Source organism: Heterocephalus glaber, unplaced genomic scaffold (assembly GCF_053883595.1).
Source record: "Heterocephalus glaber isolate CG9 unplaced genomic scaffold, H.glaber_assembly_v1.0 deba00001719, whole genome shotgun sequence".
Taxonomy (NCBI): domain Eukaryota; kingdom Metazoa; phylum Chordata; class Mammalia; order Rodentia; family Bathyergidae; genus Heterocephalus; species Heterocephalus glaber.
The window spans coordinates 1,258,388-1,283,469 of record NW_028258432.1 but is presented as its reverse complement, the minus strand read 5'-3'; the positions used below and the strand labels follow the sequence as shown (position 1 = coordinate 1,283,469).

Genomic DNA, 25,082 nt, shown 5'->3' with positions numbered 1-25,082 from the left:
TGGGTAGAGGGTGCTGTGGTTTAAATAAGAAATAGAAGGATGATGGGCCAGGGATTTAGTTCAGTGGTTCCGGCGCCTGCCTAGCAAGTGCAAGGTCCTGAGTTCGATCCTTGGTACTGCAAAAAAGAAAAAAAAAAGTGGAAATTACACACTTGGGTCAAAGAAGAAATCACCAGAGAAATTAGAAAATATTTTGAGATGGTGAAAAATATAACATACTAAACCATGAGATGCAGCATAAATGCTTAGAGGGAAATTTATAGCCTTAAATGCCTATATATATATAAGAAGAGCCCAGCCAGGCCTGCTATACGTGCCTATAATGCCAGCTTCCTCAGAAGCTGAGGCAGGAGGACAAAAAATTCATGGCCAGCCTGGGCAATTTAGTGAGGTTCTGACCCCAAAAAAAAAAAAAAAGGTGGGGCTGTAGGTCAGTGCTTGCCTAGCGTTTGAGAAAGCAAATTAATCCAAGGTTAGAAGGAAGAAATAATAATTAGAGCAGAAATAAATGAAATATAGAATGTAAAACTATAATGTAAAACAATAGTGGCATGTGCCTGTGGTTCCAGTTGCTCAGAAAGCTGGGGGCGGGAGGATGGCTGAGCCAGGAGTTCAGGGCCAGACTGAGCAACATAGGGAGACCTGCTGGGGATTTAGCTCAGTGGTTTTGACACCTGCTGCGCAAGGGCAAGGACCCGAGTTCGATCCCCGGTACCAAAAAAAAAAAAAAGGAAACCCATAGGGAGACCTTGTCTAAAACATACAATGAAACCAAAAGTAGATTTTTGGAGAAAGGTCAACAAAATTGACAAAACTTATTTTGGGGGACGGGGAGAGAGAAAGAGAGGAGGGGGCAAATTATTAAAGTCAGGAAAGAAAGTAGGGACACTGTTATCAGGCAGCCTCCTGTTAGGAATGGCTCATAAACATTATCAGGTCCTTCTCCACTAAGACAAACATGGAACAAGACAAGCTGAAAAGTGCCAAAGTTTATTTGAAAAAGTATGGGTGGAGAGTAAGGGAGAAACTGGCTCTGCAGAGCAAACTTGGGAGAAAAACAAAAAGAGAGGAGAAATTAAAAGCAAAACTAAAAGGACACTCTGGACCTGAGAGACGCAGGTGGGCTACTCTGAAAGGGACGCATATTGCAGTCTTCTTGGCATCTGGGTCCTTTTTTGCCATTCACACCTTGAGGGAACCCATGAGAACTTCTGAATACAGGGTCCTGAGAGAGAGTGCTGTGTAGATCCTGGGATCCTGCCATATATCTCTTCCCAGCCAGCCTAAGACAGGCCTATCTCCCGTCTCAACACTACTGACCTTCAGAAATAGTAAAGCTTATAAGAGAATCCTCCATGAACAATTTTTTCTTTTCTTTTCTTTTCTTTTGTTTTTTGAGACAGGATTTCACTATGTAGCCCAGGCTGGCCTTGAACTCTTGGCAAGACTCCTGTCTCAGTCTCCTGACTGCTGGAAGACAGGCATGCACCACCACGCCTGCCTAATAGTTTTGTATCCATAAATTAGATAACCTAGATGAAGTGAACAAATTGCCAGGAATACACAAATAACTTAAGGAAAAATGGAAAATCTTTATAGATATGTAAATAAAGAAATACAATCAGTAATCAAAAATCATCCAGAATAAAAAGCCCAGAATCAGATGGCATCACCGAATTTTGCCAGACATTCAAAGTATGAGCCTCAACCTCAAAACCACTTTATTTTCACTCAATAATGTTTTTATTTATTTATTTATTTAGGTACTGGGAATCGAACTCGGGACCTTGTGCTTGCGAGGCAGGCACTGGAACCACCAAGCTAAATCCCCAGCCCACACAATAATATTTTAAAGAATAAGCTGAACAAATCTGAAAGATTTTTGAACAGCTCTACTCCTTGTAGTTGATGTAATTTTAGAATGTGCAAATCACTGACAATTTTCATATTTGTGGAAAGTATGCACCTTTAAAAATATGTAAAAAGCCACGTGTGGTGGAGGCAGGAGGCAAGAGGATCACCATGAGTTTGAGGTCAGCCTGAGCTCCACAGTGAGTTCAAGGCAGCCTTAACTACATAGTGAGATCCTGTCTCAAAAACAAAAAACAAAACAAAAAATGTTTTTAAAAAGTAAATTCTTTTCTTTCTTTCTTTCTTTTTTTTTTGAGACAGGGTCTTTTAATGTAGTTCAGGCTGGCCTTGAACTTGGGGCAATCCTCCTACTTCAGCCTCCCAAGTGCTGAGATTACAGGTGTGCACCACCGTGCCTGGCCCAATTATTGTTGTTTTTAAGAAGAAAGTAAAACTACATATATGTCAACTGTAATGGCATTGCTTGGTGTTGTCATAGCAAAGATTAAGGCCAGAATTCTCCTTTGTCGTACACCGAACACTGAAGGTTGGGCGTCTTAGATTGTGGTAGAGGTGATAATCTTTTTGTGGGTGGACTTACAGGTTGCCATGATCTTTTGCTGCCAGTCTCATGCCCCAACAACAGTATATTCTAGAAATCTGAATTTGGGACCTTGGTGAGGATTTCCCTCTCTTCAAACAGGCAGAGTGGGCTGTGGGGTTTTTCTGACTTTGCCCCAGGGCCAGGTACTTGCCCCTTTCTCTGCATCTATCCAACCTGGAGTTACTGGAGATCAGTCCTGTGTCAGACCTGCACTTTTGTCATCTTTTGTCGGAGAAGTCACTACCATAATAGTCCAGAAACAAAAGGTTCCCACCTCTCCAGCCACCTATCATACTTAGGCCAACTATGTTAAACAATAGCTAAAGGGAGAGAGGGGGTGGAGAGAGGATGATTGTTATGATTTTATCCAGATGTCTCTCAAGAGCCTCCTGTGCTCATAGCGGGGATTTTGGAAGATGATTGGATTGTGGGGGATTATAGCTGGGTTGCTGTTAGGAGTTGGGGTCTGGTCAGAAGAGGTGGTAACTAGAGCCAGACCTGGGAGGCTTTGTCTCCCTTCCTGCTCCCCTGTCAACCTCACTCATGAGGTGAGGAGCCTTCCTCCACCAGGCCCTTCCACCATGCTGCTTCCGCCTGGAGCCAGCTGACCATGCAAGGACTTCTGAAACAGGAGCCAGAAACAATCTCTCCTCCTTTAAATTGTAGTAATCGTGTTCTCATAAGATCTTATTTTTACCCAACAAAGGCCACTGGGATATGTTAAGTTGCAAAGCTGTCACAGCTTGACAAATTGCCTTTGTTCTGTCTGCCCACCGCCAAGTTAGACGCCACTGGTAGACCAACCCCCTGGGCAGCATGTTTGAGGCTTAGCCTTTGGACATGAGTCTGCTGAGTCGGTGTACAAGTAAATAAATCCTCCTGTTTCACCAGCTGATTTCTTTGGTCTCTTGAGTTCCACAAAAGTAGGTGTATTTCCCACTGACAAGGAGGGTAACTAAGACAATGGTTAATGGGCACAAGGGTACAGCTGGATAAGAGAAATAACTTCTAAGGTTCTGTAGCACAGTACAGTAACTACGGTTGACAACTGATATTTCAAATAGTGAGTAGAGAGGATTTTAATGTTCTGAACACAAAGAAATGATGTCAGAGGACACAGGTGCACCTATCACTCTGATCATTACCCATTATATACGTGTACTGAAAAATCATATTCCACCCCATTAATATGTATTACTAATATGTGTCAGTTAAAAATTTTAAAAAGCTATTACCAAACAGTTTGAGAATGAAGTGATATTCAGTGTCTGGCCCAGCCAGTGACATGAACTGCAGAGCTGGGCTTTGGCACATAGTAAGTTTCATCTGTAGTTGAAGCCACATGGTCAAGAGTTGCAGAGTGTGCTAAGTTTACAGATAGTTTTTCTTTTAATGTAATTATCATGACAATCCTGTGAAGTGGCTATGTTTATGAACATCCAGATTTTGCAAATGAGACTAGTTTCAGAAAAATTGAGCTCTGAAGACTACAAGCTCTTCATACGATGTCATCTCAGCCTCTCATGTAGCTGGGACTTTTTTTTTTTTTTTAAAAGATAGAGTTTCACTATGTAGTTCAAGCTGGCCTTAAACTATATAGGTCGGGCTGGCCTAGAACTCGTGGTGATCCTCCTGCCACAGCCTCCTGAGTGCTGAGATCACAGGCGTGCGCCGCCACAACGCCGAGCGCTGGAGTAATCTCTTACAGGGTAATGACCTTATCAAGCAGTGTGGCCAGCTCTCCCCTCCCATTTTAAAAAAACTGGGTCTTTAATAAATCAAATCCAGCCAAAGCACAAAGCAAGGATCAAAACAACAACAAAACCTCTCTAAAATTGTTTTCCAGGTTAGTTTCGAATCTGTGTTCCCTGTTCGGCCGGGCACTCGGACTCCGCCCTCCGTTAGGCGTTCCCAGCACCCTCCAAGTCGTCCATCGCCACGGAAGCGATTCTCCTAAACCCATTCCCTCCCGCCGCGCCTCCCGCTCAAGGCAGCCTGGCGCCCCGCCCAGCCGGAAGGCGATGCAGCGTCCATCCCCTAGGCAACGTCTGTCGCGTGACCTCATGGGAGTTGTAGTTTTTGTGGGCCCAGGGTGCTCGTGCACAAGCACAGAGGGCCTAGCGGGAACTACACTTCCCTGGAGGGCGTCCGGACAGAGTCCTGCTGGGAGTGGGGCCTATGGGGGGGGCGGAGCCTGCCAGGCGGCAGGGCTCCCTTCCCCGCGCTTATTGTGGCGGCTGATTCGCGAAAGCAGAGGCGACGCTGGCTCCTGTTCAGGTGGAAATCTCGGTAGAGGCTTCGCGGAGTGGTAATTCCTGGGCGAGAGTTGCTGAGGAGCTGGTTACTGGCAGTCCCGCCCCTGAGAGGGTGGGCTGTGCGGCGGGACCTCGGCTCAGCGGGTACGGAGTGCGGTGTGCGGGCGCGGGGCGGCGCGGCCCTGTGGGTCCCCGAAGCGCGGGGAAGCGACTTCTTGGTCTTGAGGCGCCTGGGACTCGGCTCTCGGGACTGAGGCGCGAGGGGCGGAGGGTAGCCTCGCTCCCTCCGTCGGACCTGCTCTCTTAACCTCCTCAGGGATCCTCTGCGAAAGCGCCGTGTAGATCCGTGGCGTTTCGCGTATTCAGGTCGGGCAGATTCCCTAGCTGTCCAGCGACTTGCTCTCTGGAGTCCGAGGAGTGCCAGGAATTTGTCGTCTGTGCCCAGTTTGCTCCTTCTAGGCAGGCTAGTCCCTTGCTTTAAAGAATGTTCACATAGCACCCTTCGGGGCTTTTGAGATTTAAAAACAAAACCGGACAGCTTTCATAGCCGGGTGTGGTGGCGCATGCCACCTTCATCCCAGCCCTCCAGAAGCTGAGACAGAAGAATCCCTGAAAGTTCCAGGCCGGCCTCAACAACATAGTAAGGCCCTGTCTCAAAAAACCAGAACGAAAAACAAAAAAACAGCTTTTTAAGAAACAGTTTTCTTGAAGTATATTCGTATACAGTAAAAACACTTATCTTGTCTAATGCATACTGTTGTTTGAGTTTGACGTATTCATACCCTATGTGGGAAGTCCGAGTTCACATGCTAGTCCTTTCTAAAAGGCATTTTACTATCTATGCTTTATCAAGGTCTTCAGTGATAAGTAGCAGATTCAGGTGCTATACAGGTCTTTTTATTTTTTTATTTTTTTTCTCCTCTACAGAACTTTATTAAATTCTTTTATTGGTACATTTTAGGTATACAGTACGTTTACATTTATCTTGGTTCTTATTTTTTCCCCATTACCTGTGCACCCTTCACCCCTCCACCCTTCTCTATTTATATACTTCGTTTCCATTTTATACAGGTCTTTTTATACTTAATGCTGACATTAAATATATTTTTAGGATCATTAATGAAACTGAACTGAAAATTACAGATTTTTAAAAAAGAGATAGGGCCGGGGATTTAGCTCTGTGGTGCCTCGCCTGCCTCACAAGCTCAAGGTCCTGAGTTCGATCCCTGGTACCAAAAAAAAAAAAAAACAGAAAAAAAAACAGTAAAGGTAACTTTAGCATGCTGCCTCACATCAATATTGCACTGGTCAGTCTAGTGGCTAATTTTTGAGGGTTTTTTTTTTTTGAGACAGGGTTGCACTATGTAATTCACACTGGCCTTGAATTCACTTTGTAGCCCAGTCTGGCCTTGAACTCAAGTTGATCCTCCTCCTCGGCCTGCCAGGGCTGGGATCACAGGTGTGTGCCACTGCACCCGGCCCATTGTTAAAAAATGGCCTTTTAGTTTATCTCCTTTTAAAATTTAGGCTTCAGTAGATGGCACCTTGAGACCGTAATGTTAAGTGAAATAAATCAGTCACACAAGCTTAAATATCACATGGTTTCTCTTATGTGAGAAACCCAGAGTAAAAATAAAAAGCAGAGTAAAGGATACATAATAGGAAGTAGGGAGATAGATTTATTCAAAGGGGAAGGGGATAAAGAGATGGAGGGAGGGAAGGCAAAGAGGATGAAAAAGTGAATTGGGATGTGTTATGTACATGTACCAACTTCACACAAGGAATGTAAACATGTACTGCAAACATGTCCCCCCAAAAAAGGAAAAGGGGATCAAGGGATGAATGGAGGGCGGGGGGAAGGAGGGAGAAAGGAAAGGGGATTAAAAAACAGAATAAAATTGTGTTATCTATAGTACCAACTTTCCACAAGGAATGTAAAACATATACTGCACATATATACTAATAAACTGAAAAAAAATTGGATTTCAGAAGATTATTTAGCAAGGTCATTGAAATTTAATCAGGATTACCTGGTTGATTTCAATGAAAAGTTGTTACTTTGGGCTGAGGCTTTAGCTCAATGGTTCCGCTGCCTGCCCCGAAAGCATAAGGACCCGAGTTCAATCCCCGGTACCAAAAAAAAAAAAAAGTTGTTACCTTAAAAAGGTTTCCAACTTAGCTTTGTGTGGTGGCAGTATCGTAGCCAATGAGGTTTATCTGAGGCGTGATTATTGCTAATTGAAAAAGGTTTTCAACTTAAAAACAATTAGAATAACCTTGCTTAGAATGGATTTTCAAAAGTTGCTATTTAAGAATAACAGCTATCCAGTAGTGTGATAATCTTACATGTATACCCCAGTGTGTAAACTCTGAAGGCAGGACCCCCTCCCCAGTTGGTACCAAGTGCCTATCTTCTTGGATAACCACCATTCTTATTTCTATGAAGATTTATTTTGCTTTTTCATAAACTTCATGAAACTTACAATATGTGATTTTGTCTGACTTTCACTCATTACTCATCCATACTGTTGCCAATAGGAGCAGATTTTAAAAAATGCCTAAATAGCTATGGATCTCAAAGTATCCTATCAGAAAACATAAATTACGCTGTCATTTTTGTCTGTTAACTGATTGACAAGCATTCCTTTTGTTCCAAGAAAATTGTGAGCTGGAATTAACAGTACAGTAACCCTATGTAAACACTTCCACAAGTAAAGTAGGAAGCAATGGCAAAAAACTAATATTCGTAGAAGTTCATCTTTTTTTTTTTTTTTTTTTGAGATAGAGTCTCGCTTTGTGTTGCAAGGTTGCTCCGAACTCACTGTGTAGCCCGTGCTGGCCTTGAACTCGAGGTGATTCTCTCCCTCAGCCTCCCAAGTGCTGGGCTTACGGCAGGTGTGAGCCACCAGCTCAATTCACCAGCTTCTACTTCTTTTCAACAGTTCTGTAAACTGGTGATTCATAACGTTTGTACATACTTACTGAAAAATTTTAACCACTTTATCCATACTATTCATGAATTCAGCTTCAGAAATAGCACAGCTATTTTCAATGTGTGTCATACAGTGGGAAGAAACAACAAAAGAGAAACACAACTTTTTGTTTAAAAAGTTTCATTAAATCCGGATTTTTGACCCTATTAGAATAATGACATCTGTCATGATAGAAACAAAATTTTTTCATATTTAGTTGGAAGTTCAGTCAGAGTATTAAAAACATCTAAACTGACTGGTGGTGCACACCTGTAATCCCAGCCAGCATTAAGGAGGCTGAGGCAGGAGGATTACTTTGAGTTGGAGGCCAGCCTGGGCTACATAGACTGTGTCTTAAAAAACCACTGCCCTCCTCCCAAAAAACTATGTCACATGTTTAATTGTTTGAGGCTAAAATTTGTAACATTTTTGCAGATTTAGATGACCTTTGACATAAAATGCATCTAAGTTTGTAAATGTCTCCTATATTGCACCACTCGTGTAAAGCTAAAGAATAGTATCTTGCAGGTTTTTCAGTTTTGAATCAATTGATTTAGAAGGGTCTGTGACAATTGTTTGGTCACTTAATTGAAGAGCTTTCACTTTGTGTAAAATATCTTGTGTAATCTTTTATTTAAAAAAATCCTTTTAAGATATTTTTTGTGTTCTCATTCCCAGTTTTTTTTTCTTTTTTTGGTACCAGGGATCGAACTTGGGTGCTTGCGCTTGCAGGGCAGGTGGCAGAACCACTGAGCTAAATCGCTGGCTATATTTTTTGTGTTCTGAAACTGGGTCTCACTGTGTAGCCCAGGCTGTCCTTGACCTTGTTTGGTGATCTTGCTGCCTCAGCCTTAAAAAAATCTTTTTCAGGTTTTTATTTTTTATTAGCACATGTTTATAGTATATAATGATTACATGCCTTGTAGGTAGTTGGTTCATGTGCATACCACATCTTGATTCTTTTTTCATTCCCTTCCCTTTCCTTCTCCCTCCATCTTTTACTTTTGTTTTTGTTTTTTTGGTACTGGGGATTGAACTTGGGACCTTGCGCTTGTGAGGCAGGCACCGGAACCACTGAGCTAAATCCCTGGCCCCAAAAATTTGTTTTTTCTTTTTGGTACCTGGGATCGAACTCGGGACCTTTCACTTGCAAGGCAGGCGGCGGAAGCACAAGGATCTGAGTTCGATCCCTGGTACCAAAAAAAAAAATAACCGAAAATCCCCGGCCCTTTCTCTCCATCTTTTGATCTCCTTCCCACTTGAAAAAGATCTGTCTCCCTACCTCCTATTGAAAGGGTCACCGAAAGGAAGGGGCACACATATGTTCAAGCAGACTGTATTGGGGCAGCAGTCTGCAGCCTGCCAGGACTGACTCACACGATGGAGAACAGCTGTTGCATGAGCTGAGCTGGAAGCTTATATGGGGTGTTTGCCTGTGGGACAGCACGTAGTCCCTTGATGGAGGTGGGTGATTGCGGTTAGGGCATATAGCAACAAATTCTGGCTGGGGGATGGAGAAGCAGGCTCCAGGAGGTGACAAGCTCCAGGAAGTCCCTGACTTGCGGGGGACATTTGGTGGGACAGAGTGACAAGCTCCAGCAGGTCCCTAATTTAAGGGAACATTTGGTGGGATGAAGTGACAAGCTCCAGGAGGTAGAAAGTCCCTGTTCGCCCTTAGGGAGGAGGACAGGGAGAAGGGGGAGGGAGCTTATTCAGTCGGGGCTTTGGAATACCTAACACCTATCTGTTTTTATTTTGTTCTTTGTTTGTATTTTGGGTTTCTCATTCGTATACTGTGAGAGAAACCAATATTTAAGCTTGTGTGTTTGATTTATTTCACTTAACATTATGCTCTCAAGGTGCATCAATTTTCTAATAAGTGACTCACATCATTCTTTATGGAAAAGTAGTACTCCATTATGTATAAATACCACACTGACCTATTTTGATTTTATTTAGTTAATTACTATATTTATTTTTGATTTTTTGAGACAGGATCTTGCCATGTGGTTTAGGCTGGCCTTGAAGTCACTATGTAGCTAGCCCAGGCTGGCCTTGAACTTGAGGCGTTCCTTCTTCCTCAGCCTCCTGAGTGCTAGGATTTCAGTTATGAGCCCCCACATCCAGCCAGCTACGATTTTAGTTCAGTACATGGTGAAATATATGAGTCTAGATTCAATCTTTTGTATGTGGAAAGGCAGTTTGCACTGCAGTAGTTGTTAAAGAGGCTATCTTTCCTCTGGTGTATATTTTTTGGCCCTTTGTCAAAGATAGAATAGTTGAGGGCCGGGGATTTAGCTCAGTGGTTTCGCTGCCTGCTGTGCAAGCGCAAGGACCTGAGTTTGATCCCTGGTACCAAAAAAAAAAGAATAGTTGAATGTCAGAGGATTGTTTCTGATCCTCTGTTGTGTTGCATTGATGTATATGTCTGTTTTTGTGCCACTACCATGTTATTTTTATTTTTATTGTTTTGGGTACTGGGGATTGAACTAGGGACCTTGGGCTTGGGAGGCAGGCGGTGGGACCACTGACCTAAATTCCCAACCCAGTACCATGTTATTTTTATCACTTTATCTTTATAATACAACTTGAAAGACCTTGCCTGCCTCGGAAGCTCAAGGTCCCAAGTTTGATCCCAGGTACAAAAAAAAAAAAAAAAAGATGTTTACGTATAATACAACTTGAACTCCAGGATTGTGATGCTTTCAGCTTTGCTTTTGTTACCCAGGATTGCTTTTGCTATTTGAGGAGACTTCTAGTTCCATATGACTGTTAGAATTGTTTTCTGTAGTTCTGTGAGGACTGCTGTTGGCATTTGGATTGGGATTGTGTTAAATCTATATATCAGTTTTTGAAAGTGTGGCCATTTTGACTATACAGGTTCTGCCTATCCAGGAACAGGGGATATCTTTTCACTTTTTGATGTCCTCTTTGATCTTTTTCAGAATACTGTAGAGGCCATTCACTTCCTTGGTTAGTTTAATTCCTAAAATAGTGTTTATTTTTCTTGATGCTATTGTGAATGATATTGTCTTCTGATTTCTTAGTGGGTTCATTATTGGTGTACAGGAATATTAATGATTTTTGTGTGTTCATTTTGTATTCTGCTACATTGCTGAATTTGGTATTCTAGGAGTCTTGTGGAATTTTTGGGTCTTGTGTGTAGAGGATCATGTCCATTTTCAGATAATGGTCATTTTACTTCTTCTTTTCCAATACATGTTCCTTTTCTTTCTTTCTCTTGCCTGATTGCTCTGGCTAGTGTTTTAAATACTATATTAAACAGGTATGGTGATAATGCACATCCTTGTCTTCTTCCTGCTTTTAGAGGGAGAGCTCTCAGTTTTCTGCCATTTAATATGTTGGTAGTAGGTTTGTCAGGTTGATGATATGTTTCTTCTATAAGTATTTTATTCAGTTTTTTTTTTTTGGGTACCGGGGATCAAACTCTGGTCCCTGTGCTTGCACAGCAGGCGAGGAAACCACTGAGCTAAATGCCCGGCCCAATTCAGGTTTTTTAAAAATCATGAATGGATGTTGGATTTTGTTAAAGGCTTTTTCTTTTTCTATTTTTGTTGAGGTGATCATCTGATTTTTGTCCTTGCTTCTGTTTATGTGATGTATTAGATGTATTGATTTGTGTATGTTGAATCATCCCTGCATCTCTGGGATGAAGCCTACTTGGTCATGATAGATGACAGTGGTAGTAAACCTATGGCACATGTGTTATTTGTTTTTCTTTTTCTTTTTTTGGTGCCGGGGATCGAACTCAGGTCCTTGTGGTTGCGAGGCAGGCTGCGGAACCACTGAGCTGAATCCCTGGCCCTGTTTTTCTTTTAAGACAAAAATGTTAATGCATGAGTTGTTTTTCTAAACAAAAACCTCAGTATTCAAGTTTAATTGCAATATTAGCACTTTGAGATAAGTGGGTTTCGTGTTGCAGTTTGGGCACTCATCTAAAAGATTTGCCATCACTGATTTACTATATGATCTTTTGTTTGTTTGTTTGCTTTGGGTTTTTTTTTGGTACTGGTGATTGAAGTCAGGACCTTGTGCCTGCAAGCCAGGCGTGGTGCCACTGAGCTAAATCCCTGGCCCCATTTGCCAGTATCTTGTTGAGGATTTTTGCTTCTAGGTTTGTTAAAGAGATTGACCTGTAGTTCTCTCTCTTTTTTATGAGGATATGAATGTTTGTAAATATTCAAAATAGCTGCACACATCTGTTTTCATTTGAATGAAAAAAAATCACTGTGACAAATTTTACAGCCTTAATTTAAAATACATGAATATCAACATTTATTAATATATTTACATGTTTTATGTACGTAATCAACAAATCTTATGAAAAACAGGGTATGTTTTACACAGCAGGTTTTAAACAGTCTTTGAAAATTGACCTGGGAAATATGTACTGTGTTTAGTTAGGAAACATACTGCAACCTTCTCTGAATTTGTAGGTGATACCTATTCACACAAAAGACTCCCAAAGCCTCAGTTTAAAAAAATAAAAAACCAACTGGAGCAGATGTATTTAATCTTAAGATACTACAAAACTGCCTTGTTTAAAAATATGAAAATTCTTACTGCATTTTAAAGCATATTATTTTATTCTTCACATCAAAATAATTTAATTGAATATTAAGCATGTAATAAAAAGTTATATTCTATCACACATGATGCTATGCACTTCATTATTGGAAACAGCTACAGAGGTAGTTTTTGTAGAAAACTCTTGTGAGGTAGGGCCAGTAGAACCCCATTTTATTTTTTAATTTTATTTAAAAAATTTTTTTGGTACTGAGGATCGAACTCAGGACCTTGCATTTACGAGGCAGGCACAGTGCCACTGAGCTAAATCCCTGGCCCTGGAACCCTTTTTTACAAAGAAGGAAAATGAAATATACCATTTGCTAATGAAAAAGTTGAGGTTATATTTCTTCTCTTAAAAACACTTACTTAGCTTGACTAATTTCTTTTACAAGTAAAGAGGTTTGTTTTAAGTGGGGGGAAATGTGATTGAGGTATATGTCAGAGAGCAAAGAGAAGTACCTTCTACATTAGATATATAATTTGGGGAGTATATGAGAATGAAGCCTTGGGTTACCTGAATGCATTTAACTTAAACCATGGAAGTTCGTAACAGAGGACTGCAAAATCCTTCACAAAACAGTATTTGAACCTTATATATTTTCTTACCCAAATATCTTCTCAAAGTAAAATGTGAATTATCATCCTGGTGACAAATCAAGAGCTGTTTAACCCAGTGGGTTTAATTTGATACATATTACCCCCTCTGAGAATTAGATAAGTTAATAAAGCATTATAAAAATAAACTTTAAATAATAAAATAAATGAGACTTCCTTTCAGGTTCTTCTTGTTGTTCCTGTAAACACTCTTTAAAAAAACTTTAAAAATAAAAAATTTTTATTAGTACATTTTAGATGTACATAATGATTACATTCATCATAGGGAATTTTACCTGCACATAATATATCTTGATTCTTCTTTTTTCCCCAATCCCCTCCCCTCCCTTCAACCCAAACACTTTTTTTGTGTGTGTAGTTTTTCTTTCTTTCTTTCTTTTTTTTTCTTTTTTTGGTACCAGGGATTGAACTCAGGACCTTGCACTTGCCAGGCAGGCGCTGTGCCGCTGAGCTAAATCCCCCGCCCTTTTGTGGTGTTTTTGAGGCAGGTTCTCAGAGAATACTAAATTGTACTCACATTGAATTGCATCATTCCAGCAATTCTGAGGCATTACTGTTCCCGTTTAGTTTGGAGTTACTATAAGATGCAGATTCATGTTGGGTATGTGCAGCCAGAGTTCACTATCTAAAGATTCATAAAGCTTAATGGTTTTACTTGTAAAGGTAGAGGGAGTGGGGAACTGGAGAATGAGAAAAGTAAAATTTGAAAGATTAATCAGTGGAAGATGATGAGGAGGAGAGAAAAGTGAAATAGGGGATCCTATGGAAGAGTAAAAGGAAATTAATAGTATTAGGTTAGAGCAGAAAAGAATGAACAAAAAAAGAAAAAAGGAAAAACAGCAAAATAAAGGACAAAGAGAAAAATAAAAAAAGAGGAGAAAAGAAAAAATACTCTCCCCCCAAAAAAACAATGAAGGAAAACAAAGTAAGTATAAAACAGAAAAATGGACTCAATTTAAAAAAAAAAAAAAAAAAAAAGAAAACCTCTATGGGATTTTAAACGAGTAGTTTTTCTTTCCAAAATCTGCACTTTTCAAATCCAGCAAGTTGTTAGCAAGACACTAACTAAAGAGGTCTCTGCTTAGTGAGTTTGTGAGGTCCCTTCCCTGCTCCGGAGTCCCCTCTGTCAGTTCATCCCAGACTGTGGCAACTGTCCAAACTGAGGCATGTTCTTGCGCATGTGAGTAGGTGGAAAAGCAGTCAGCTCTCTGGTTTCTGCTAGATGTAGGGTGTGGGGTGGGGGTTCAAGCAGACTTCTGGACTTACTGCTAACACTTTGAGTTCCAGTGTCCTCTGAAAGCCATACTCACTGAGCCGGGTTTCTCACTATGGAGGGTAGGGCCTGTGTCTTCCCTGACCTAAACTTCTTAGTGGGTCTGTGTCTAGTTTGTGCCCTTTCTGTGATTGTCTCCTGTGGCCGACTCTCACTCAGTCACTGTTGGAGCCTAACACTAGAAACCCTGAAGTGGAGTTGGTCTGTAGTTGTTCTGAGGCTGTCTTAAACCCTTTCCTAAGTGGAATCTGATTAAACTCTGGCAAGATGGCAGGTGGTACACTGGGTTTCTTCTGTACCTCTAGCCTTCTGTGACGGAGTAACTTTTGGAGTAAAAAACCCCATGCTGTTTTTGTAGTTTACAGTAGCCATGGGTTTTTCTTGAGGCTAGTGCTTCTGGCCAGGTCCGTATTTGCTCGTTTGGTCTGCTGTCCCTCTGGGCATTGGCCTCATTCACTGTCAGGTCATGGGTTAGTTGGTGTCTCTGCTGCCCCACGTGAAGAGGAAACAAAATGGAGAGCTGACTTGGAGTTGGCAGGCAGTTGTGGCCAGGGTGCAGAATCCTTTTATATGGAGTTGGTCAGGTATCAATGGGTGAGGCTGTTATAAAATATCTTATAAAATGTTATAAAATCTCCATAGCCTAAATAATTTTCCTTTTTTCCACTTAAAAATGCCCCCCCCTTCTTTTGGTGAATGCTGTGTGTGTGTGTGTGTGTGTGTGTGTGTGTGTGTGTGTGTGTTTGCTGGGGATGGGCCTTGGTACGTGCTAGGGGTGTATTCTGCTGCTGAGCCACAATCCTAGTTCTAAAAAATGTTTTCTTTTTTTTCTTCCCTCCCTCCCTTTCTTTGTTTCAGTATAAGCTTTTTACAGCTGGCCAAAGCTGCAAGCCCAGATCCTGTCCAGAATCATTTTAAAAGCCAGGCAAGGTGGCATACGGCTGTGATCCCAGCACTTGGGAGGCTGAGGCAAGAGGATTACCATGAGTTTGAGCCCACCCCCCACTACATAGTGAGTTCAAGGCCAGCTTGGACTATATAGTGAGACCCTGTCTCAAAAAAACAAAACAAAAAGAATCATTTAAAAGTGTTTTTGGACATGTAGCTGTGATACATAGATAGTTTATAAACATGCTTTTATTTCTCCTGTCATGAAAAAGTCCCTCTTTACTTTCTTGTGTAGCTATTGTTCTGTTTATTTCTTTTCTCTTGTAACAAAGCTGGTCAGATTTAGCTGTAGTCACTGTTTCCAGTTGCTTTATTCTTTCATGTATCTTCTCCATTTAAGCTTTTTATCCTTCTCTCCCGAACTGCTGTCATTGAAGTTCTTAGGACTTTTGCTTTGCTATCATCAGAAATCACTTCTTAGCTCTCCTCACCCTTCATCTGTTTGTAGCATTTAATAATCTCTCCTCCTTGAAATACTTTAACTTGGCATACTTCTCTTTTGTCTCCCTCAGTTCCTCCAGTGCAGTGTTGTAGGCACCATCGCAAAGCTGAAGATGCCCGAATTTGTGCTTCATGTTCTTGTCTTTTTATGTTAATTCTGTTTTAAGTTTCTTTCTTTCTTTTTTTTTTTTTTTTTTTTTGGGAATTGTACCTTTATATAATGCATCTTGGTTCTTATTTTTTCCCCATTCCTAGCCCTCCCTTCACGCCCTCCACCCTTCCCTATTTACAAAGACTTTATTTCCATTTTTTCCTTTCCCTTCTTTCCTTTCCCGTGCCCCTCCCGCTATCCCTACCCCTTTAGACCTTTTCTTCCTATTTTGCATTATCAATTATTCATTCTAATCATTGGTACATTTTAGGTATACAATATAATGACATTCATCATTGGAAATTTGCACCTTTACATAGTCTCTCTTGGTTCTTATTTTTCACCCTTGCCCAGCCCTCCCTTCAACCCCTCCAGCCCTCCCTATTTACAAAGATTTTGTTCATAGTTTTCCATTTTCTCATGTTAATCCCATTCCCTTCTATCCTTTCCCTTAGCCCTCCCACTTCCTTCCCCTTTGCCCCTTTTCTTCCTATTTCACATGACCTATTATACATTTAGTCCTTATTTACACTTTCAGTTTCTCACACCAGAGAAACTATTCGGTATTTACACATCTGTGTCCTATTTATTTCACTTAACAGTATCGCTTCAATGTGTATCCACTTAGCTGTAAATGTCTCTAATTTCTCATTTTTTATGGCTGAGTAGTACTCCATTTTATTAAAAAAACCCACATTTTCTTTATCCAGTCTCCAGTTGATGGGCATTTGGGCTGTTTCCAAGTTTTAGCTATTACAAACTGCGCCGCTATGAACATGGGTGCACATATATCACTGTGGTATGATTCTTTTAATTCTTTGGGGAAGATCCCCAGCAGTGGAATAGCAGGGTCAAATGGGACTTCCAGTCCTAGTTCTTTGAGGTATCTCCATATTGATTTCCACAGTGGTTGCACCAGTCTACACTCCCACCAGCAGTGGAGCAGGGTTCCTCTTCCCCCGCAGCCCCGCCAGCATTTGTTATTGGTTGATTTCATGATAGCAGCCATTCTTTCTGGAGTGAAGTGGAATCTCAGCGTTGTTTTCATTTGCATCTCCCGAATGACCAGTGATGTTGAACATTTTTTCATGTATTTATTTGCTGTTTCTACTTCTTTATCTGAGAAATGTCTGTTCATTTCAGATGCCCATTTTTGGATTGGGTCTTTAAATTTGGGAGGTCTGATCTTTTTAAGTTCTTTGTAGATTCGAGATAGTAGACCTTTGTCTGAGGAAGAGCAGGTGAAGATTTTTTTCCCACATTGTGGGTTGTCTCTTCACACTGCTGGTGGTTTCTCTTGCTGTGCAGAAGCTTTTTAATAAGAAGAGATCCCATTTGTTGATTGTTTGTACTAGTTCACGGGCAACTGAAGTTTTGTTCATAAAATCTTTTCCTACCCCGATGTCTTCAAGGGTTCTACCTAACCTCTGTTCCAACTGGTTCAGAGTTTCTATTTTAATATTTAGATCTTTAATCCATTTTGATTTTAGTTTAGTGCATGGTGAGATATATAGGTCTAGTTTTAATCTTTGGCAAGTTGAAGCCCAGTTTTTCCAGCACCATTTATTAAAGAGGCTATCTTTCCTCCAGTGAGGGTGTTTGGCTCCTTTTTCAAAGATGAGATGACTGAGTGTGTCTGGCATTGTTTCTGCATCTTCTAATCTGTTCCACTGGTCCTCAAGTCTGTTTCTTTGCCAGTACCATGCTGTTTTTATCACAGTAGCTTTGTAGTATAGTTGCAGGTTGGGGATTGTGATACCCCCTGCCATGTCTCTGTTACTTAGAATTGCTTTTGCTATTCTGGGTCTCTTCTTGTTCCAAATGAATTTTTGGATTGTTTTCTCGAGGTCTATGAAGTATGCTGCTGGGATCTCAATTGGAATTGCATTAAATCTATATAGCAGTTTTGGAAGTATGGCCATTTTCACTCTATTAATCCTTCCTACCCAGGAGCAGGGGATGTCTGTCCATTTTCTGATATCATCTTCAATCTTTCTTTTCAGAGTGCCATAGTTTTCAGAGAAGAGGTCTTTGATTTCTTTTGTTAGGCTGATTCCTAGGTATTTCAGTTTTTTGGATGCTATTGTGAAAGGAATAATTTGCCCTATTTCTCTCTCAGTGAGTCTGTCATTGGTGTAGAGGAAAGCTATTGATTTTTGTGTGTTGACCTTGTAACCAGCTACTTGACTGAATTTGGTTATTAAGTCTAGAAGACTTTTGGTGGAGTTCTTGGGGTCTTCTATATAGAGTATCATGTCATCTGCAAATAATGACAATGTGACTTCTTCATTACCTATCTTTATTCCTTTTATTTCTTTCTCTTGTCCAATTGCCGTGGCTAATGTTTCCAGAACTCTATTGAACAAGAGTGGTGATAGTGGACATCCTTGTCTTGTTCCTGATTTTAGTGTGAAGGATTTCAGTTTTTGACCATTTAGTATGATATTGGCTGTTGGTTTTTCATAGATGGCTTCTATCAGTTTGAGGTCAAGACCATCTATTCTAATTTTTTGTAGGGTTTTTATCATAAATGCATGTTGGATTTTGTCAAATGCTTTTTCTGCATCTATGGAGATAATCATATGGTTTTTGTCCTTGGCTCTATTGATATAGTGTATTACATTAATTGATTTTCGTATATTGAACCATTCCTGCATCCCTGGTATGTATCCCACTTGATCAGGGTGTATGATCTTCTTGATGATCTTCTGCATTCTGTTTGGCAGTATCTTATTAAGGATTTTTGCATCTATGTTCATTAGTGAGATTGGCCTATAGTTCTCTTTTTCAGTTGGATCTTTCTCTGCTTTGGGGATCAAGGTGATGCTTGCTTCCAGGAATGAATTTGGGAGTATTGCTTCCCTTTCAGTTTCATTGAAGAGTTTAAACAGTAGTGGCAACAGTTCCTCTCTAAATGTCTTGTAGAATTCAGCAGTGAAGCCATCAGGGCCCGGGCTTTTCTTAGTTGGTAAGTTTTGAATTACATTTTCAATTTCATTGGTTGACATTGGGTTGTTCAGAATTTTTAGGTCTTCTTCATTCAACTTTGGTAATTCATATGTATCTAGGAATCTGTCCATTTCTTCTGTGTTGTCCATCTTATTGGCATATAGGTTCTGGAAATAGGTATTGATGATCCTCTGGATTTCTGCTGGGTCTGTTGTCAATTCACCCTTTTCATTCCTAATTGCATGGATTTGGGCCTTTTCTTTCCTTTTTCTGACAAGGTTGGCTAAAGGTTTGTCAATTTTGTTGATTCTTTCGAAGAACCAACTCTTGGCTTCATTGATTTTTTTTGTATCATTCTCTTAGTCTCCATTGCACTGATTTCTCCTCTGATCTTTATAATTTCCTCCCTTGTATGAGCTTTGGGGTTGTCCTGCTCTTCTTTTTCTAGAAGCTTGAGGTTCAGCATCAGGTTGTTTAATTGAGCTCGTTCTGTTTTCCTAATATGCGTATTCACTGCTATGAATTTCCCTCGTAAGACAGCTTTCATTGTGTCCCATAGATTCCGATATGTTGTATTGTCATTGTCATTTAATTGAAGGAACTGTCTGATTTCTTCTTTAATTTCCTCTGTGACCCATTGGTTATTCAGAAGTGTGTTGTTCAATTTCCACGTGTTTATGAAATTTTTTGAGTTTCTTTTGCTATGGCTCTCCAATTTCGTCGCACTGTGGTCTGATAATGTACAGGGGATAACTTCAATTCCTTTGCACTTACTTAAACATGTTCTGTGTGTGAGTATGTGGTCTGTTTTGGAGAATGCCCCATGTGCAGCTGAGAAGAATGTGTATTCTGATTTTGTGGGGTGGAAGACTCTGTAAACATCTGTTAAGTGCATTTGTTCAAGAGTTCGATTGAGTTCTAGTATTTCATTACTTATTTTTAGTCTAGTTGATCTATCTGTGACAGTGGGGTGTTGAGGTCCCCCACTACAATTGTATTAGTGCATATATGACTTTTTATGTCTGTTAGTATTTGTTTCATATAGTTGGGTGCACTAGTGTTTGGTGCATAGATATTTATGATTGTCATCTCTTCTTGTTGGATTGTTCCCTTTACAAGGATGTAGTGTCCTTCTTCATCTCTCTTAATCAGTGTTGGTTTGAAATCTACTTGATCTGCCAAGAGGATAGCTACTCCTGCTTTTTTTCGGGTTCCTGTCACATGGAGTATTGTTTTCCACCCTTTAACTTTCAGTCTATGAGTTTCCTTTTGAATTAAGTGTGTTTCTTGTATGCAACATATTGTTGGATTTTGCTTCTTGACCCATTCTGCCAGTCTATTTCTTTTGATTGGTGAATTGAGACCATTAACGTTGATGGTTATAACTGAAACCTATTGACTTGTCATTACCATGACTTTTTCTTTTTGTTGGGTTCTCCCCCTTTACATTTAATTTCTTGTCATGCCAGATGGGTTCTTTCTGCTTTGCTTCCTGGGGTTGTTATCCTCCATGTCTGTTCCTAGGATATTGTGTAAAATTCTTTGGAGTGCTGGTTTGGTATTCACGAAGTTCCTAAGGTGCTCTTTGTCATGAAAGTATCTTATTTCTCCATCCATTTTGAAAGACAGTTTTGCAGGGTACATCAATCTGGGTTGGAGGCTGTTTTCTTTTAGGGCTTGGAATATGTCACTCCAAGCTCTTCTTGCCTTGATGGTTTGTGTTGAGAAGTCTGCTGTGATTCTGATGGGCTTTCCTTTGTATGTGATTGGTTTCTTTTCTCTGACTGCTTGGAGAACTTTGTTCTTCTGTTGTGTTTCTGGAATCTTAACAATTATATGCCTATGTGTAGATTTTTTTTGATCAAGGCTATTTGGAGTCCTATATGCCTCATTTATCTGTACGTCAAGCTCTTTTCCCCTGCTTGGGAAGTTTTTTGCCATTATTTCTGTGAAGAGATTTTTTATGTCATCTGCACTCTCTCCTGTTTCTTCATTGAGCCCAATCAGTCTTATGTTATTCTTCTTTGCATCATCTAGCAGCTGCTGGATTGATTTCTCATGTTCCCTTATACTTTTGAAGCAATTTTTCTTTTCCTGGTCCCTAATTGCAATCTTATCTTCTATATGTGAAATTCTGTCCTCACATTGCCTCATTCTGCTGTGTAGACTTTCAATGGAGTTTTTCATGTCCTGGAAATCTATTTGCATCTGTTTTATGGATTCCATTTGTTTCTTATGTTGGGATTCCATCATGTTCCTCAGCTCCTCTCTAGATTTATTAATCATGTCTTGCACTAGGAGCATAATTTCTCCTGTTATCTGAGAAATTATTTCTGATTTCATTTTTTCCAGATCCCCTTTTGTTGCCAGTTCAGTGGGTCCAGGTGGTTGAGTATAAGAGTGTTCCATCTCATTTCCCTTTGTGGTTGCTGTAGGTGATCTGGAAGTCTGGTTTTGAAACTTATTTACATGTTTTCTCATTTCGACTGGGGAGGGGAGCTGTTAGCACCTACATGGATTACCTCCTCTGAGCTGGGAGAGGTGGGACAGGGGCGGGGAGCAGTGGTAGGGATGGTGACCCAAAAGCCCTTTCCTGTGGGCTGGGAGCAGCCGGAGGGATGGTGGCTGGGAAACCCCTTCCTCTGGACCGGGAGCAGTGGGAGGACGGCTCAGAAGCCCCTCCCGTTGGGCCGGGAGCGGTGGGAGGGATGGTGGCCTGGATGCTCCTTCCTCTGGGCCAGGAGCAGCAGGACAGAAGGTGACCCAAAAGCCCTTTCCTCTGGGCTGGGAGCAGTGGGAGGGATGGTGACCGGGAAGCCCCTTCCTCTGGACCAGGAGCAGTGGGACGACGGCTCAGAAGTCCCTACCTCTGGGCCGGGAACAGTGGGACTCAGTACCTTGGTCTGGTGGTCTGGTGTCCTCTGTGTCTTTGCAGTGTGGAATCAGGCTGTCTGTCTGCAGCGGGCTGATTCGGCATGTGTTCCGCGCGACTGGGGACCTCGATAGTGTGTCGGCAGACCTGCCTGTCTTTAAGTTTCTTTCTTCAGTGTTCTAAAATTTTTATTGTAGAGGTCTTTCATCTCCTTGCTTAGATTGTTCCCTATTTTATTTTTTTGTGAAGCTGTTGGGAATATATTTGTTTTCCTGATTTCATTCTCAGTGGGTTCATTACTGATCTGTTGGAAAGCTGTTGATTTTTGTTTTAATATTATATCCTGCTGATTCATTTTAAACTCAAGTTTAGCAAATATTTATTCAGCTTCTTCTGTCTGACAGGCATAGTGCCATGGTGCTAGGCAATGGAGAATATATAGTTACCTTTCAAGAATTCCACAGCTTGGTAAGTAGAGTGTGCATCTAAAAATGAAATACCACTAAGACTGAGATACATGCTAAATTAGTGATGTCAGGGACTGGGTGAGTGAGATGGGTGGGTAGGGAGGAAGAGTTAGGGAAGGAAGCAATGAACAGCTATGGTAGTGGTGCTGCTTAGTGGTAGTTATAACTTTTTGTCCAGGTTTGGAGAAAACAGGTTCTGTAATTGGGCAAAGAAACAAGAAGCACTTAGTGTAAAACCTGACATTGGTAGTGCCTTTTTAAAAAAAATTGATTAAGTTGGAAGGTGTCTTAGATCCCATAGTTTAGATCAACTGGTCCAGCACTTGTATATCATTAATAATGAATAATTAGATCAGAAAGGATCTTAGGTTTCTGATTACTCAATTTAGGAACTTTGAAAACAAAAAACCAAACCAATCATGTAGATTAATGCCTAACTGCTTTGCTGGTTAAGGTCTTTTATATATTTAATTTTTTTGTTTTTTGCTTTTTGAGACAGGGTTTTGCTGTGTAGTTCAGGCTGGCCTTGAACTACATAGGCCTCAAACTCATGGCAGTCCTCCTGCCTCAGCCTCCCAAGTGCTGGGATTACAGGCATGCTGTATATTTAATATTGATTAAATTTTTGTGCTGGGTTGGGGTTTGGGCTAGTTTTGGGTAGAACATCTAATTAGAATATCTAATACTTTTTGTTGACTATCTTTGTCTACAGGTATTGGAAATCAATAGCTCTTCTGGCTTTTCTATTATTTAAATATATATAATAGTGTCATCCGACTATGTTTCTGATGCCAGCCTCTTCAGAACTAAACAATGAGCAGAACTTCCTAACCCAATGGATGACCAGTCCTTCTCGTGCTGGGGTCATATTAAATCGTGGATTTCCTATTTTGGAAACAGATGAAGAGAAGCAAGCAGCTACAAATACTTCTACTAGCTTTCCTATTAAAGCTACACATTTTTCAAACAGTTTCAGCTTTATCAGTGAAGAAGATTCACTTCATGAAGAACAGAAGTTGGAGTCTAGCAGCCCTTATATATTACAGTCAGAAAAATCAGAAGCCCATACAGTCTTGCCTTTAATTAAAAAGGGACCACAAATAGTGGCATGTCAGGATGTTCCTGGAGATCAGAAAGATGACAAAAGTGACTTTATGTCCAATCTTGCTAGTGAATTCAAAGAAGTGGCTTATAAAGACCCACTTTTTAAAAAGCTTGAACAGGTACAATAGGATTTGGCTTAATATGTATTAGCATGTTTGAAGATACTATGTAATTGCAAGTCTCCTATTTCAGACACTCTATTTCTGTCCTTTACTCTGAAATCCTCAAAATACCAGATTTTGCTTTTTATCAGTGTGAAACATTAAAATGTATTTAATATGTAAGATATAACTAACATTTAAGATGACTTCATGTTTTTATGACTTCGTGTCTTTAAATTGCTACCTCATTTGGTAAAAGGTGGCTGGTCAAATAAGAGGAAAAAAAAAGAGTTGATGATGTCCTCATATCCACCCTTTTGTAAGACTCGAAGGATTCATAAGACTGTTTCTAGTTGAGATACCTGAAATAATTTCCTCAGAAGAAACTGGATTGTAGGGATTTGGTGGCAGATTTAGTTACGGCAGAATGGATCTCTCTAAAACTCTTCATCAGGGAAGATACAAGAAGGGAGATGGAGGCATTAAGATAAATGTAAGGAGCAAGGATCCCTGAAGAAGTATAGTTAGTCTAATAAATTTAATTTTATGTTTAAAAAGCTGAAAGAAGTACAGCAGAAAAAGCAGGAACAACTGAAGAGGCAACAGTTAGAGCAACTGCGGAAGCTCATGGAAGAACAGGAGAAGCTGCTTACTATGGTGTCTGGGCAGCACATGCTTGCAGGTATGTTTTGCTTACATGGAGCCTTTGGTTAGTATGACGAGAGAGTTATATACCTTTAATTATCCGCTGTTATTTCTACCATTTCTGTATCATATTTGGCAAATTCCAGTATCGTCAGGGCCAGTTAGACTAGTGTGACTTGTTCATGGTATAATATGACTGGGACACGTAGGAGCTGAGTGTGCCAGGGCCTGAGCTATGCGCCCAAGCTAACATTTATTTATTAACAAAATCCAGGCTTTGTGGCACATGCCTGTAATCCTAGCTACTCAGGAGACTGAGGAAAGAGAATTGCAGGTTTGACGCCAGCCTAGGCAACTTCATGAGGCACTGTCGCAAAGTTAAAAACATTTTGAGGGCCAGGGTTGTAGCTCAGTGGTTCTGCTGCCTGCCTCACAAGCGCAATGTCCTGAGTTCGATCCCTGGTACCAAAAAAAAACCATTTTGAAAGGGCTAGCTGGCAAATAAACCCATTAACTTTGGGTGTCGGGTATTTTGTCTCAGCAGTGAGAGAAAAGTAACTAAGACACCTAGCATGGACCAGGTTCTGGGCTTGATCCCCAGTACTGAAAAAGTAAAGTAAGTAAAATATTCCTCTACTTTTTCCAATTACAGATCCATGTCAGGCTGAAATTTTTTTTTTTTTAGTGCTGGGGATTGAACTCGGGTCCTTGCACTTGCGCAGCAGGTGGTGAAACCATTGAGCTAAATCCCCGGCCCTAGCTGAAATTTTTTAAACCAAAACAACATAATTCATGAAACTGAGTGCAAAAGTAGATGATGAGAATCGGCTGGGTTCTTTTAAGCCAGAAGTTAAAAATAATTCTAAAGTATAAAATAATCCCTTTCTTCCCATTTTTTTTGCATTAGGAAAGATTTTTCATTAAAAATCTTATTTTATGATAAATGCAGTTGTTTTATTTCTACTGAGTTTGTTTTTAAATGTCTTAGTTTTAATTTATAATACAATAAGTTTGTATAGTTTGTAGAGGTTTCAGTCCATAATCAGCTGGCTCCAAGGCAGAGTTGTGTGGCAGTCAGAGGCATCATAGAGGCATCATAGAGGAGAAATAGTTAATGGTGATCAAAAAGTAGCAAAAGTAACAAGAGACCTTAACAGCATCTTTCTGCCCCTTTTATTCAGACTACTTAGGGCAGATAGCACTCATGCCCTTAATCCTAGTGCCCTTGGGCCTAGCCCAAAATG

The 25,082-nt window shown here is 40.5% G+C and overlaps 1 protein-coding gene and 1 non-coding gene across 6 annotated transcripts in view; both read left to right on the top strand.

Moving 5' to 3' along the window:
• The first annotated feature begins 4,549 nt into the window (after positions 1-4,549).
• Cpap (centrosome assembly and centriole elongation protein) overlaps positions 4,550-25,082 on the top strand; it is an 81,060-nt gene continuing 60,527 nt past the window's right edge. The window contains exons 1-5 of one of the 5 annotated variants that reach the window (XM_021236389.2): positions 4,615-4,854; positions 15,019-15,172; positions 21,926-21,989; positions 22,701-23,211; positions 23,752-23,875. In XM_021236389.2, the coding sequence (XP_021092048.2) occupies positions 22,768-23,211; positions 23,752-23,875 (568 nt within the window). In that variant the 5' untranslated portion in view covers positions 4,615-4,854; positions 15,019-15,172; positions 21,926-21,989; positions 22,701-22,767. Of the gene's footprint in view, positions 4,855-15,018; positions 15,173-21,925; positions 21,990-22,700; positions 23,212-23,751; positions 23,876-25,082 lie in introns of all 5 variants that reach the window. The other 4 variants (XM_021236393.2, XM_021236392.2, XM_021236390.2 and 1 more) reach the window with 4 other exon arrangements.
• Positions 6,888-7,027, top strand: LOC147821725 (U4 spliceosomal RNA). The gene has a single exon (XR_015446641.1). It is a non-coding gene; the product is annotated as a U4 spliceosomal RNA (small nuclear RNA).